Raw genomic sequence first — 17,106 nt, 5'->3', positions numbered from 1 at the left:
TTGGACATCATAAAAAAAAAAATCTTCCCTTTGAGAGAAATCATTACAAGAATGAAGACAGGTCACAGACTAGGAGAAAACATTTGTAAATTATAGATCTGATAAAGAACCCTGAAAACTCAACAATAAGAAAACAAACAACCCAATTTTTTAAAAAATTGAGCAGAAGATTTGAACAGGCACTTTCCCAAAGAAAATACAGTGTCAAATAAGCACCTGAAAAGATTCTTAATATCCTTAGTTATTAGGGGAAAGCAGATTAAATCTATAAAGAGCTACCACTCTACACCTATTAGAATGGCTAAAATTAAAAAGACTGATCATATCAAATCATAGAGTGGAAGTACTGGAACTCTCATAAAATTCCTGGTGAGAATGTAAAATGGTACAATCACTCTAGAAAACAGTTTGGCAGTTTCCTAAAAAATTAAATACACACCTACCCTAAGAGGTAGCCAATCTGCTCCTAGATGTTTCCCCAAAGAAAGAAAATCTTACAATTTCCATACAAAGATGTGTACCTGAACGTCTATAGCAGTTTTAGTTATAATAGTCAAAACATGGAAAGAACCCACATGTCCATCAAGAAAAGAATGGATAAACTGTGGCATATTCATACAATGGAATGGTATTCAACAAGAAAAGAGAATGAACTGTTGATATAGGCTACAACATGGGTGAATCTCAAAATGATTATGCCGAGTAAAAGACGCCAGACCAAAAAAAGTAATACTATATGATTCTATTTATATAAAATTCTAGGAAACGCAAACTAATGTAGAGTGACAGAAAGCAGATTAGTGCTTACTTGGGAAAGGGGAAGGGATGGGGGAGGGGATTACCAAGGGACAGGAGGAAACTTTTGGGGTCGATGGATATATTTGTTATCTAGATTGCGGCAATAGTTTCACGGGCATATACATACGTCACACTTAACAAATCCTACACTTCAAGAATATGCAGTTTATTGTCTATCAAGTATATCCCAGTAAAGCTGAGAGAAAGTCTTCCTAAAGGAGGAGGAGAAAGAGAAGGGAAGGGGAGGAAGGGAGGGAGGGCAGGAGGAAGGAAGGAAAGAACGGAAGGAGGGTGGGAAAGAAGAAGGGAGGGATGGAAATTTCAGCTCTCAGAGAAGCCATCTGGGAGTTTAGGTTAGTGAGAGAACAGAGAATTTCCTTGAAGCTCCCAACATCATCTCCTAACCTGAGTAAGACTGGCCCTGACTACACATATAAGCTAAGTGACGTGTTCCACTGGAGTGTTTTGTTCAGATGGTTCCATTCACATTCACTCTTTACAACTTCTCTGTAATATTTGTGGAACATCAGTGTCCCACCAGTCCACCACCGCAGAAAAAGCTAACCTTCCTACTCCCACGATGGTAGATGAAAAAGTGAATCATTCCATGTAGAACTCAGGCCATAGTGGTCATCTAGGACTTATTTTTATTGGTTGAAATACCCCCTTCTTTCCACTTAACCCTTACCACAGAGAATTCTGTTAATTATGAAACTTTCCAATTAGTAAATCTGATTTCCCAAGATACAGTTTACAAAACAAGTGAGAGATTGACTATATTCCTTACCAAAACAGAGTCCTCAAAGGGCTCCTTTAAACAGGAAAGCTTCTTGAGGGCATCTAAAATTGATCAATACATAAAAAATTGGTTTTGCATACCTTTCAGGAATCTACCTACATACTTGTAGGCCAAACTGACCAAGTGAATGCGGTGTTTTGGTTTTGTGTGTATGTGTGTGAGGAAGATTGGCCCTGAGCTAACATCTGTGCCAATCTTCCTCTATTTTGTATGTGGGATGCCACCACAGCATGGCTTGATGAACAGTGTGTAGGTCCCCACCAGGATCTGAACCCACGAACCCTGGACTGCTGAAGTGGAGCACACAAACTTAACCACTATGCCTCCAGGCTGGCCCCAGTGAAATGAGATTTTGAATAAGCAGCCCTTTTTTTGGACAGGCGTTTCTGGTCATAGGTGTCCACCCAAGTCCCCTCAAACTGTCCCTGGCTGCCCTTGGTGAAAGTTGACCTGGAACAGTGGCATAGAGCTCTGATGCTGAGTGGGGATCTTCCCTAGCACCCCTAGTGGACGGGAGGACCACTGTGCAGCCATTGGGCAGCAAACCTGGGCTCACTGTCGCCCTTCTCTGGGCAGGCAGATCCCCAGGCCTGTGCACATCCCAAAGCCATGAGCAACGTGCTGGCAGTGTGGCTGGACCTAGCGCAGCCTTGGATGTGGTTAGGTATCCCATCCACAGCCTGGTAGGTGGGCATCACACGTGGGAGGCAGGTCGCGTGCACAGAGCGTGATGTGCACCCACTGTCCCATCACAAACCAGTGCCTGCAGCCCTCCCCTGGCAGCTGGGGCAGAGGGTGGGTGCCCAGTTCCTGCCACCCTTCAGGAGATGCCACAATCACTCATGCACCCTGGTGCCTTCTCTCCCTGGAGAACTGGAGGCCCTGCTGCTGCCCTGGAAATGGCAGGTCACCCTCTGAGCTCTTGAGTTGACTGAGTGGCCTTAGAAAAAGCAAACTTCGTGTATAAGACTGAAATTTTCTATGGCCATCACTCCCCTTTCTGCAGCGGCTACCATCTATCCACCTGCTGTCTTTCCTTCTAGACCTGTATCTATACATTTCCATACTCAAATGGACCCGTGAAACATCTTGTTCTGTGTTTGTTTATAGCATCAACAGCATAAAACCCAACATATTATTCTACGCCATATTCTTTTTATCATGCAACATGCCTTGGAATTCCACCCATTTTTGAACACAGAAGGCTACCTCGTTCTTTCTAACTGCTCATGGATGTTCCACAGTGTGGGTGTAGCACAGTTTATTTCACCACTACCTTATTCCTGGCATTCAGATTGTTCAGTGACAGACAGTGCTACGATGAATGGCCATGTCAGCTCCTTCTTGGGTATTTGGGTGAGGGTGTGTACCCAGAAGTAGCTCAAACTAACCCCTAACCCTAGACCTGACCCTGAGATATATCACTGGACCCCCATATCTGCCCTCAACACCTCTGCTACATACAGACCTTTTTCAAAGAAAGTATCTATGTCTGAGAACCTGTGAGTTGAAAGCTTATAGAGCTATAAGAAAACTTCAGTTGGGGAGTGAAACTTTTTTCTCAGATCCCTGTTTCTCTCATTTCAGCCATTAGATTGCTACAGATAGAGGTCCACCCAGATTATCAGCCTACTTTTGGTGACTTTTGACAACGATTAGCCATGTTTTGTTTTGTTTTCTTGTTTTAACCATTTATTTTAGAGTTGGCCGGGTCTGGATTCAAATTTACTTGACTTCCCTAAGCCTCAGTTTCCTTATCTGAAAAAATGGACATAATAATAACTAACAGTCGTGGAGAATAAAAGAGAATTCATGTAAAGTGCTAAGCAAGGTGAAACATAGTAAATATATAATAATTGATGGCTGTTATGGACTAAGTGATTGACTTTACAATATAAACTGTATCTGAGTGTGTTTTGATATTTTGAATATTAAGATTATTTTTAATGAATAATGTCTCAATGTATTAGTATCTTTGACACTAATGATCTGTCCTGTGGATGGGGTTGCTATTTATCCACGCTACACAAAACGTCACATGCCCATGTTAATTGCCTTTAAAGTTTGGTTTAAATTCGTAAACGATTAGATAATATCAAGGTTGTAAAAGCCTTAAAAGATTATCTATTCCAACCCCCCTCCCCCGCCCCGCCCCCCCCCTCCCCCCCACCGTTTCCTCAGGCATGCAGACTTTGCTAACAGTTTATTTCCCAGGACAGCTAATTCAACCAGATAAGTGGTGAAAATATCCTTAATTTCCAGAGTTGTATTACCTAATTTTCTTCTATCTTCAAAGTCATTCAGGTGATTAATTTTCAATTATTCCCAACATAAATGGGAAAGACCTTAAAAAAGCCCTCTTCATCGATTCAACATATTCAGTTTATGGAGCACTTTACGAGAGCCACACTCTGTCCTGCGGGCTGGAGAGAAAGATGGACAAGAGATCGTCCTGCCCTCATGGGCTTCACAGTCGAGCCGGGGAGACAGCGACAAACGGAGTTGAGTTAGAGGCTAGATTTATGAGAAGGTAGTGTTTCACTGATCCTAATTAAGCACTGATTCTATTAGGCTGATATTGACCCTGTGCTCCAGAGAATCTGTCACAATCCAGGGACTTCTTACTTTTAGCATTGCATAAACATGCAATAAATAAACAAAGAGGACAGTGTTCTGTAATGTAGAATTAAAGAATACACCTTTCTATCACAAGCAATTTTTTTCCCAAAAAAATCTTGAGCAAGAAAACATACTCTATAAATATAGCATTTCTTTTTTTATTAAAAGACACACAGGCATACATGTCCACATGCACACACACACACATACACAACTAAACGGGAAAATTTTTTTTACAGCTTTCTGCAGGCCCTAGAGATTTAAATACTGAAACCTTCCATTTGTACCAATAATTCCTATACAGCTATATGGGGTGAAAAGGTTAATGATGAAATTTTTTTTTAAGTATGTTCCATTGACTATAAATGGCAGATCTGACAGTTAAAATGAAAATTGTTCCAGAAGAAACTTTAGTCAAACTAATTATTTGAGACGTTATAAGGATGTATAATTATATTCTTCACCTTTTAAAAAAAAGTTTTATTACAAATGTGCTTTTAAAGAACAAGTAGAGAAATAAAAGCTGTAATTGTTCTTAATTATAGCTAACTATAATTGCACTCAATTGCAATATGCTGAATATCACCAATGGCTAAAGAAATCCTGGCATACAGACAGTGCACCCACATTCATGAGATGAGGTACAGTTTTATGAATATTCTGTTATCTATAATTTAGCTCTTTTACTGTTGATTCCATTTCTGTGGCTTTATTTTATTTATTTATTTTTTTTAGTGATTGTAGAGATATAATTGTCATCTGTGAATGTACTGAAGGTTCATTCAAAATTCCCATTGCCACAAAAGACACATATTGGCGATTGTTAAATGAGAGATTTGGACCTGACCCACCATAGTTGAATACACAGATTTGAATTTTCAGAGGTAGCAATGAATACCACACTTAATTTACCCAGCAGAGTCCAAGAAGTCCATGGAAAATGTGAAGGATCTAAAATAGCATTAACTACCCCTCTGTGGATAGCTCTCAGAGTCATGTTATTTCAAATGGGCACATTTAAGGAGGGCAAAAGGATCCCATGAATGGGAGGATTTTCATCTCATTCGTCCTTTTGTGCTGAGAACACAGATGGTGTTCTGTCTTTCTGCCCATCCCTCTGATGGGCAGGGCCGCCTTTATAGTCAGAAGGGCTGGGTAGGAGTCCACGACTTGACTGTTTTATCGCCAACTCTCAAACCTCTTGGAGCCCCACTTGACTCATCTGCAAAATGAGGAGTAATAGCGCCATCCTAGTCCTCATCCAGGACTGTGTAAGGGTAGACGTTGTAGAAAATGAAAACACTATTGGAGAAAAGAAGTGGATTCTTTAGCTTCAGGAGAAGGGAACATTTTATTATGTGTTTATGGTCACTGTTCTGAAAAGGAAAAAATAAAAAACAAACCAAAAAGCAAAATTCCCCCAGATCACATCTGAACAGCCTTTATTACTTTCCAGTTTCCATGACTGGCTGCTCTGAGCTTTCAACCCTATAGCCAAAGTCAGCGTTGACAGAATTTCTGGTACATTTTTTTCATTAAAAAAAGAGGGGCTCAATAACTTGGCCTGAGCCCCATTCCCCACTGCAAGTTGGAGGCCAGGTCCCCATAGAGGGAAGCCCTTTGAGGGGCTGTCCTTTTGGCAGAGGTCACAGCTACTCTGCCGCCAAATAGAAGCATAAATGTCCCTTACTTCCGGATATCTGGTGGAAACCAACAAGGCCAAGGGTCCTAAGTTCCAGCTTGTGTTCTTGAAAGCCCTAAAGCACCCAGCACCTGGCAGGGCCTGCAGGTCGTGCTGTGAAGGGGGAGGAAGTCATCAGACTCTTAGCCAATCTGAAACAGACCAGGAGTTCAGGAGCTGGTGTAACCCATCTCTCCATTTTTTTTCATTGTCACTTCATCCCGTATAGAGTTTTACTGCAGCTGTCAGAAGCCGCCATCTTTTTCTCCCTCTTCTCTCCTGCCCCCAATCCTCTGTGTATCTTCAGCCCTCTGATGCCCTCCTCAAGGCCAGAGGCCATCCTGGAAAAGCACACGATGTCCTGCAAGTTCTCACTGGGAAAAGGCAGCATCTGTAAGACAAAACATCCTTCCTCTTGTTCAAGTCTGTTTCATCAGTCATGACTTTGGTGTTATGTTAATGAAGTCTCTCTGGATTTGTTTTCCTAAAAACCTCCACAGAAGAGGATCATCATGGGATGGTGCTCATTCAATCTCATCTTGCAACTTACAAGTAGGCATTCCTCTGCGTGAATGTTTGTTGCCATGGCTTCCGCACTCAATGGTCCACCTTGTGGGGGAGGGGTCCATATTTGTTTATTGCCTGCTCAACCCCCAGCACATAGAAATTGGCACATAGTAGGAGCTGAAGAACTATTTGTTGAACAAATTAATAAATAAATGCTAATAATAAATGCTAATGAACTCAATACCAATACTTGTCGGTTGATGGATTAGGCCATTAGTCAAACATTACAATGCAGGCTGGTGTTTGCAAATCCCTCTTTGATCTAGAAATGATCAGGAGTGGGATGATTTTCTCTCATTAAGAGGACTTATTGGTGATATTATGTCCCTGGGAGCTAATAGAGAAAAATTAGGCATTATTGCAAAATGGGCTTCCTTTTAAACTGATTTATCAAAGAAAAAATTTTATTTTCAATTAATAATTTTTTGGTATATTTTCCCTTAAGAAGCCCCCTTGTGAACTGCAGTAAAGCTTAGAGCACAATAACCCAGTAATATTAAATGTGGAGATCTTCTAGTGTCTGAAACCCCCTCCCCCTTGCAAAAGCATAGTATTTGAAGGAAATACACTTTTTTTGAGAGAGAGATGTCATTTTGTTAACAGAGCTTTGAAAAAAGACACATACACACAGCCTTACATACGACTTGTCTGTTTTTTTGTTTTTGCCTTTCTTTCTGTCTCTGAGAGTACAAGTTGGTAAATGAAAGGTAATGTGCCATTTCTAGGCTCTGCGACTGTCCTCCAGGGCTGGTTGCATTTGCTGTTGCTAAAGGCTGAATAAGTGAGTTTTAATGAGCAGGAATTGTTACTAATGGCTGACTCGGGTCATCACTGGATCACATAATTTAACTGCGGTAGATTCACAGAGCATGAAGAGTAGGATGTTTAATAGGGAAACCCAAGTGTGTTGGAGACCTCCTCCTCCTAATGCCACCAGCAGTCTCGAGGACGTGCCCCCTCTTCCCAGGTGCATTCTTGAGCGAAGTGTCAAGATGACATTTTTGAAAGAAAAGAAAACAAGTCCTTCACGTCATCTTGAAAAGACGGAGAGATGGAAGAGCTATTTAAACAGTGGCCCCCTCACAGATGACGGTCAGGGCCAGATGGACAGTTTTTCAGAGTCAATTAAGAGAAACCCGCAGCAATTTTATTTTCAAGACACTGGAGCACAAGAACAGAAACAAAGGCACAAATCTGTAGCTGTATTTTCTAAAGAATACCAAAACAATCTGAAGAAATCTTGAACCGAAAAAAAACCTTAGCAAGGATTCTGGCTAGGACTTGCCTATTGAGATGGAGGCGGGATAGGCCAGTAATTACGCTAAATTGATCTTAATGCAGCACGTCTTCTGACCACCCAGATTGTGTGTGTGCCTGCTGCCAGATACAGGTTGCTAATTCCAAACGCGCCCCAGTACGTCCCTGCTTCCTGATGGATTTGGTACATGGAAGTTCCGGCTCTCCACAGTGGCAACCCTCAGCCCGAGCTGAACACCAAGAGTGGTTGGAAGAAAAACTCCACCTTGTAGCCTTAATTTTATAACTGAGAGGTATGGAAGGGTTAATCCCCGTGAATGCAGGCTGGGCAGAAGGAGATTGGAGTGGTACCTCTTGTGAAGTCGGTCTGTAGGCAGGACCACTTCTGTGAATGTTGCCAGCTGATGTTTCATCGGCTTCCACGTCGGAGTGGCTTTGAGAGGCTGGCCAGCCTCTGGAGTGACGTGAAGGAGCTCTTGTCGAAACCTGCAGTTTTCTAAGTGACAGGGTGAGTTTATCTCAGGGTCTCATCTCCCTTTTAGTTTGTCAGCATTTTGAACGTACAGATCCAGACCGCCTATCATTTTTTTTAAACCACAGCAACATCTACAATTGTCTGCTTCACGCAGTGGATACTCGGTGAATATTCGCTGAAAAGAAGGAAAAGCAATAGTGCAAAGGAAAGAAATGGGCATAAGAAGTTAAGGTGGGGGTAGACGTGGACGTGTTTCCTGCATTCCCATATTCACACAGTCTCCTTATCACGCAGCCCTTCCTGACCACCAGGTGGGAAATAATACCCCCAACCCTGCCTTTAGGTTCTAGCCCCTGCCTTGCTTCATTGCTCTCCATAACGTATACTACGTAAGATAGTAATAAATCTCCATTTGTTTTTTGTCTATCTCCTGCTTCTAGATTAGAAAGTTCCTAGGAGTGAGGCCATTTTTTGTTGTTGTTGACTGCTATAGAACAGAATCCAGAACCAATGAATGAATGTAGAAGATACATATCATGTCTGTAGCTTATATATCCTGACTAGCAGCAGTGTAGCACAGTGATCAAAGGCATAGGCTCTGGGGACAGACCGCCTGGGTTCAGATCATGGCTCTGTCCCTCACTAGCTGAGTGGCTTTGGGAAGCTACTCAACATTTTTGTGTCCCATTTTCCTCATCATCTTGTAGTTGAATCATGGTGACGACTTCATGAGGATTTTTATGAGGATTAAGTGTGTGGACACATGTCAATGGCTTAGAGTAGTGGCTGGTATTAAATAAGAGCCTCAAAAATGTGAGCATGTGTGTGTGTGTGTGTGTCTATGTGTGTAGATTTCACCATGTGGGAATAATTGCTAGTGTTTATATACAGGCACACGTGTACGCGTACACACACACACTGATATTTTAATCATGTGAGTGAAAATTTAGGAGGGCTAAAAGTGGAAGAGAAAAAATAAATAAGGGCCAAAATAAAACATAAAGACAAATAAATGATCTGAGAGAAAGTCAGAGCAAGGGGAAGGGACAGTGTCTTTCTTTATCAGAGAAGAAACTTTCATTTCAGAAGTGTTTGGATTCCCCAGAGCTAAGGTTCACCTTATAAGAAATAGTTAACTGTGGACGTTGAGGGTATTATGCTAAGTGAAATAAATAAGTCAGATGGAGAAAGACAATTACCATATCACATCACTTCACTTCACAAGATTAACAAACATGGTGGAGATTAACAGATTAACAGATACTGTGGAGACCAGATTGGTGGTTACCAGAGGGGAAGGGGGTGAGGGGAGGGGTAAAGGGGCACATGTGTACGGTGACCGATGGCAACCAGAGTTTTGGTGGTGAACATGATGCAGTCTATATAGAAGTTGAAATATAACGATATACACCTGAAATTTATATAGTGTTATAAAACAATGTGACCTCATTAAATAAAGAAAAAGTTAACTTTCTAAATTAATATACGGATTTGTAATGATGCCTTTAAGCTAATCTTCTTGGCTACGTATTATTTGGAAATAGATTCAACTTTAAAGACTCACAATTTGCCCCAAACCCAAGTGACCAACAAAACAGAAAAGAAATCTGCTTCATTGTTGAGACTTTCCCTCTTAATTAAAATAAAGAAAATCTCGCTTCTATTACAACCAGAACATTAAAATGAAATTGTTTGCAGGACAGGCAGTGAAAATAAAATATATTTTAAAGAAGTCTTTGTACTTTTGGGAGAATCAAAGTTACCACTGGAGAGAAACATTCCTGGTCTTAAAAATATTTGTCATGCTGACACACAATTAGCACCGGGGCTCATGTCCTCTGTTTTATAGTTGTTGGCTAATTTTGGAAACTGGCAAGCTGCACAGAAATAGATGGTGTGCTCTTGCTTCAACACTTCCTAAAAAAAGAACTGTTTGCATGGTTCGGGAATGGGAAGGGATAGGAGATGACGAGGAAGTGTGCTATTTCAGACAGCTGATAAAAGCTGGCACCACTCTGTGCACTGATGAATGTTCTACACGTTTAAAATTAAAGTTGTTTTTTAAGGATTGCTAAATAATCTACAAAAACTGTATATAATACACAAGGGACATTTGTCTGCTTTTGCAAGGTACTTTTCTGGTTTTTTCCTTTGATAAAATAATTTTATAGCACAACTTCAAATTTGCAGAGGGCTGTCTTGTTTGTTTGCATTGTTGATTGATCCAACAATTCTCGATCAAAGGGCATGTTATTATTACATTCTGGGACGTAGAGACCCCAAGCACAAGGCAGAAGGAATAGGAATAGGTTCACAGCAAAATTGAGGAAAAGGTACAGAGATTTCCCGTATGTCTTCTGACCCCACACATGTACAGCCTCCCCATTATCAACATCCCCCACAAGAGTGGTGCCTTTGTTATAATCAGTGAACCGGCACTGACACAGTGTTATCACCAAAGTCCACAGCTGACATTAGGGTTCGCTCTTGGCATTGTACATCCTATGGATTTGGACAAATGTGTAATGACCTGTATCCCTTATTGTGGTACCACACAGAGTAGTTTCACAGCCCTAAAAATTTTCAATATGTCACCCTCTTTAAGTTCTTTTAATTGAGTTATGAAGCATTATTTAGATGAAGCATAGCATAGTATGCTAAATTTATTTTCCTCAAGGATTTCTTGGCAAAAGGTGTAAATTCACGTAAACTTGAATAATTCAGATCAGTTGTTGGCAATAGTAAGTGGGTAAAATGAACAGGTCATCATTTAAAAGCTCTGGTGTTTCGCTAATTTCGAAAATGGCGATTGGTTGGTGAGTCCTGGCTGCATTGTTGCCGTCAGATACAGAGATTCTTTATATGGTTTTTTAATCGTGGAGCTACATGCTCCAATGGAATCTTCAGGTTTTTAGTTAACATCTTGTAATTTAAACTTTGTTCATCCATTCATTCACGTTCGCCAAAAATTACTTTTCCTATAAAGCAATACCTGTAAGTAAATTTTTGAGGACACAGTTGTGTAAAACATAACTTTCTCCTGCTAGTACTTACGATGTGGAGAGCATAACTTTTTCCCAGTATTTGTCTTTTGCTCTAAAGGTAAGGCCAACACCTTGAGTGTGTGGGTTTCCCAAACGGAGTTCTATATTGTCTTTCATGCACAAATCACACCCATAATTTACCATTAGGAATTTCTAGTTTATTTTTAAGAGGAACAAGAACTTAAAGATGCTTGTGGAAATCTTGTCTCCCCCCGGCCATATTTATCGTTGTCTTGCCCCCAGACCTAATTCAGCATCAAGTTTCTTTAGCCACTTGTTGTTTTTAATCTTTGCAAAGAATCCAACTTAGTTTTCCTAGAAACAAGAACTTTTCCATACTCCTAGTTCATTGGTTTTATATCATGTTTAATTAAATTTAAAAACTAGAATGAGTGTCACTAACATAAACGTTTTGGGGAACAAACACAACATAGACTTGGTAAGCATGCAAACTTAGGCAACAGAAGCTAAAGTGAAACAGGCATTCTTGAGAGGGCTCAGTCACTATGTTTCTCCACGAGAATGGAGAATGTGGATTAATCCAGTAATAAAACAGAGGTCCATTGTAGACATTTGCCTTCTATTGCTCTATGGCAGTGGTTCTCCACTGAGGACAGTTTTGCCCCCAGGAGACATTTGACAATGTCTGGAGACATTTTGATTGTCACAAATGGGAACGGGGCACACTACTGGCATCTATTGGGTAGGGGCCAGGGGTGCTGCTAAACGTCCTACAATGCATAGCACCACCCCCCACAACAAAGGATTTTCTGACTCAAGATGTCACTATATTGCCAAGGTTGAGAAATGCTACTCTACTGTGATTTAAATGGATTTATTATAATGTCTGTCTAGTATAGTTTTAAAAGATACCAGGGGGACTGATAATATTAAAATATGTATAACCTGGAAAGCAAAAATAAAGAGTTAAAAGATTAGAAAGAATAAAAGGTTATTATACCTTAACCCCTAGGATGCTGCTGTTACTATGAGCAAGCTCTAAACATAGACCCATCCCTCAAGGGCAACAAGATCACAAAAGTTCATTAATTCATTCCTTACAAATTGAACAAGTATTTTTGGAGTACTCATATACGTTGGTCGCAAGTGGCAAAATGATAAATAATGAAATCAAGTTTAAAAGATATTTCTGTTGTGATGTTATAAAGAAAGACTAAAGGGAGGGAGCCTTCTCAGCTGGGGTACCCACAATTCCAGATTCTGTTTGGAAGGAGAAATTTCTTATGCAAGCACTAAATTCTCAGAAGAGATGAATACATGTGACAATGCCTTCAACTGTGGTTTTGCTGAGGGAATGGAAATATTCTCTCAAAAGCCAATTTCTGGAGCAATAAAAGCTGAAGGTTTCATATTGTGTGGTTATTTGGGAAAGAACATTTCTATAGAAGCTGAACTCATAATCACTGGTATTTTTAAGGCAGCATGGCTCTATGGGAACAAGTACATTCCAACAGTGCTCAGGTACTGTCAGAGACAATAGGTGGGAGGGAGTTCTAGAAGCTGGGAGGGTCAGAGAAACTTCATGGAGGAGGAAGTCGTTTATTTGGGTAAACAAGATGAGTAAAGACAGTGTAAATTTAAAGCTGAGATTCTTAACTGAAGGTTGACAAGTTAGCTCTAAGATGCTCATGAACCATCTACAATTGTGCGCCACATTTTGTGTGTATATGCTTGTGTATATTGTTATTTTTTCTATGTAAGGTGTTCGCATCTTTACTCATATTCTTAAAGGGATTACATGATGTGAAGAAGATTACGCACTGCTATTCCTAAGAATTATATCTTTAATCCTTCCGTCTAAAGTTGAGCCCACCTCAGCTTTTAAAATATCCTAACGTTAAACCTCCATCTCTTCCTCCTCCTCCTTGCTCCCGGTTGCTTCCACGAGCACAGCTCTGATTGAAAGACAAGCTATTGCAATTAGGAAAAAGTTAGTTTTGAAACTTTTCTCAAGTCACTCTTATTAATACGCTATAGAGCCTTCAGTGAGTGACTTATCTTTTGTGCCATTTGAATTGTCATAGCATCTGCCTTCACCAATCCCAACTGGTAGGACATTATAACAAAGAAATGAAAATCAATATGCTACTGAAAGAATTGGATTTTGTGTTAAACGTGTTCCTTCATGAACCTCCGGTGACAGAGATCATCAACACGAAGACACATCCTCAAAGAAGTTTGTTCCTAGGTGACTCTCGGAAAGAGCACACAGGTGCTTTGTTTAACTGGAAAATAACTAAAAGGTGGATTGGGATTTTTTCCCCTCCCATTTTTCTTCTGTATGTTGTACAGTTTTAAATTTTAATGTTTTAAACACAGTTAAGTTCTACCACCAGAAAGCAGAGGTAGAGATTTTGCATGTGTGTAAAACTTCCTTTGACAGTAACCATTGAAATGTTTATGGCAATTAATCAGAAATGTGACTAGTCAATTTGACATTTCTAAACAGCTGCATAGAAAGTGTCTTCTGCACACATAGATACTGTCATGACTTGGTGCATTATATTATGGTTTTATTAAACATATTTTTATAATTTGCCAAAGTAAGCTAATCATACTTATCTTCTTTTTCTCCTCCAGAGAGACAACCACAGAGTTAGCTGGAAGTCTACCAAGGTGAGCAGGCGAACCTTCCTTATTCTGTGCATGATTTCTGATTCACCCCGAAAGAAGTGCTGTGTCCTCTTGGAGAGGATTGTCAGATTTTAAGGCCTTGTATTTCACTCTGTCAATTCCAGAATCTGTGTATGAGCCACATAGGCTTGAGGTAGCCAAGAAGTAACGAGGGTGATGTCCATAGATGACTTAGGGAAACCATTCTCATTCTTCTGAAGTTATATCATGTCTTCGGAGATGTATATATGAGCCACATTCTTCACAGAAACCATAAACATGCTGCTTCCTTTATTATATTCACAGGAATTGGCAATCTAAAACCACATTAAATTGTTTGTTTCTTTAGGATATCCATGACGGTTATTGCATTCAAGGATTTGTAGATTTATGAGAGAATCCCCAGCTTTCTCTAAAGAACTTACATCATGGTTTTGATGATACTATAAATACATTTGTAGTTCTTATCACCATTTAAATAAATGCTTAATATTAATACTCCACCAGGAAAAGAAATCAAAATATAAATTGGTCAATGTATTTTATGTATTTTTGATATTTTATGTCATTATATGAAATAAGATATTAACAGGATGCAAATTATAGATGACAAGCCATCAAAATGATTGCCATTGTTTATTAGAGGAAAGAAAGGGAGTGGCAGTATTTTAAGAGAGATTTTAGTGGGCATTGCATAGAGCATCTAGCATCGTGCCCTAGTCTTTGGAGGTGCTCAATAACAAAAATGAATGAATGAATAGGCTGTGGGGTATTGCTGGCAAACTGTTGGAAATGGAAATCAGGAGACACTCAAGAACGAGAAAAAGAGAGGGAAGAAAATGTGATAATGAACAGAGGGGGAAAGTACATATCGTTACCATCTGTTACAGAAGATAAGCACATTTGGTTGCTTTTTTTAGGTAAAGAAAATCTTTGCTCATAGGATCATGACTAATATTGCCAAAAAACTGTTTACTGTGATCCAAATATTTAAATTACTATATGTCTTAATTCTTTGGCTAACGTCCCCAAGAAACATTTCAACTGTTTGCTGGTCTACAGGGCTAAAACCGTCCGTGTGTTCTGGTGTGTCCCCAGTGAGTTTGTTTATCATTCTGCCTTCACTCTGAAGAAAGTCCACTGTGAAGACCTAAGCATCCATTATTTTCAGGGAGAGAGAGAGTTGTGTATCTGCCCATGTTTGTGGTGAAGAAGTTAATCCCAAAATAATGGAATGAAGAATGACTTTCAAACTTTTCTAGAATGGCTAAGAAACGGACCACCCTCATATTGTCAGATGAGACCTACACGGAGCTGTAATCATGCAGATAAAAATCACTCAGTTGTCTGAGAAATCTGGAGCATACCCTGAATTCTATTAAGTAGCATTGTATCGTGAATACCAAGCAGCAGTTGCCACATTCACTGCGAAGGATCTTCTATTGCAGCTGGTTTATGACTCCAGGGAGAGTCCAATCTCTTCTGGAGTTTGGTGGGAGGTATTTTAGTAATGAGCCTACTTATTTTTTTTTTCATGAGTTTCTGTTATTCTAATGTTGCATCACGTTGAAAATAAACATGACAACAATCCCATTCGAACTGCAATTCGCAGTCATTGTAAAGCTTGGCAATTAGGTTGTGAGAAATAATATGTCAGTTCTTTCTCATTTATGCTTCTCATAGAGCCTCAGGTATATTTTTGACTTTCTTCAGGGCAGTTTGGGGCATATCCATTGACAATTATTTCCCTTCCGCACATTAACATGAAATAATATAATTATTTCATGATGAATACTTCTCTTGGCAGCCAGACTATTTCTTTTGCTAACGTTTGTTTGTTTGTTCAATCTTATAGAATTCCATCCGTTGTTCAGCTTCCAGCCTTTCTTCAGATTTCTTCAGCCTGTCACTGGGAAAGTACAAATGAGCCCTGGAAAACCTTGATGCTATTTAGAACAAGGCACCTGTAGTTATTTTGTTTGTTTGTCAGCTAATGATTAGCGGAACATGATGCTTTGGGTTTTTTATCCTTTTAGTCCTAAAAGCATGCTTATGCTATGACATCTAGGAAAAATGGAATATTCTGTCAACTGCTAACTAGTGAGATGCGGCTGGGAACAAAGACAGCGGCATTTTATAGCAGTTTTATGATTTGGTTTTCCTTGGCTTTGACTGTCTTGAAATTTTCCAAAAGGCCATTTACAAATATCGCATAAAGGTGGAGTATTTCAGCTTTAATTGCCTTACATGGCATTAATTTAAAGGAGCTCACCACTAGTTGATAATATTCTGTGAAAATGTACAAATCCCATAGCGGTAGATTGTGCCTTGCTAGTTAAAAATGCTTTGAAGTTGAAATGAGGTATGTGCACAAGGTGCTGGAACAGGCACCAGGTTTGTTTCTCATTGCTAATGATAACCTAAATGTGTTTTTGAATTCTTGCCATTGCTGAAATTAAATCCTAATAATAATATGTCACCAGAAAAAATTAGATTATATGAGGAACATGCACTAAGCATTGTAATTATATTATAAATATTAAAACCAATGATCTTGTTGGGATTAAAACAAATATTTAAGCTTGCTACACGTACTACTCATGCTGTCCTGTTTATCTTGAGGCGTCCTGGAAATGGGATGTATGGTTTCATTTCTAGAACCATGAAAATGATCGTTTTCAATCTTATGTATGATTCCTTGCTTTTATTTTGCTGTAGCAAAGGACAACTTAGCAATCTGGACAACTGCTTTTTTTTCCATTACAAGCATGTCTTTCAAGATCTTTTTTAATGATCGAGGGTGTTTAGTTTGGGTAGATGTGTTTTAATTAAATCATGGTAAGACCCCAATTGCTCAAACAGAGTAGAGGCACTAAATTAGTTATGATAAGCTGGGGTTTTAATATAAATGATGCCTATACAGAGATAACACTTGATTTTGGATAGCAGAGTAAAGGTATAAACAAGTTTTATATTAACAGAGGTTTTACTGTAATCGTGCACTATTAGTGGCTGTTTTTGAAAAAGAGAGCATTTTAATTCCTTGTTAGCATAGTCCACTGTTACTTGACATAAACTAAACAATATGGAAAATAAAGCGATTTAGTAGACCTTAACAGAGGTATCTTAAGTACTACTGTAGAGATTCACGAGCTGGTTCTTATAGCATAACACCCAAAAGTCAGGATGCTCTTTGGGGAATGTGAAGTATTGGTATATGAAGGTTAAAATA

The 17,106-nt window shown here is 39.5% G+C and overlaps 1 protein-coding gene across 21 annotated transcripts in view; it reads left to right on the top strand.

The window, feature by feature from the left end:
- CELF2 (CUGBP Elav-like family member 2) overlaps positions 1 to 17,106 on the top strand; it is a 789,986-nt gene that overhangs the window by 387,469 nt on the left and 385,411 nt on the right. For all 21 annotated transcript variants that reach the window (XM_070255416.1, XM_070255407.1, XM_070255389.1 and 18 more), the window contains one exon: positions 13,842 to 13,877. Coding sequence is in view for 13 of the 21 variants with exons in the window: in XM_070255389.1 (XP_070111490.1) it covers positions 13,842 to 13,877 (36 nt within the window). In the remaining 8 variants the exon portion in view is untranslated. The remainder of the gene's footprint in view (positions 1 to 13,841; positions 13,878 to 17,106) is intronic.

Source organism: Equus caballus, chromosome 29 (assembly GCF_041296265.1).
Source record: "Equus caballus isolate H_3958 breed thoroughbred chromosome 29, TB-T2T, whole genome shotgun sequence".
In the NCBI taxonomy this organism is placed as follows: domain Eukaryota; kingdom Metazoa; phylum Chordata; class Mammalia; order Perissodactyla; family Equidae; genus Equus; species Equus caballus.
This window is presented reverse-complemented; position numbering and strand designations above follow the sequence as displayed.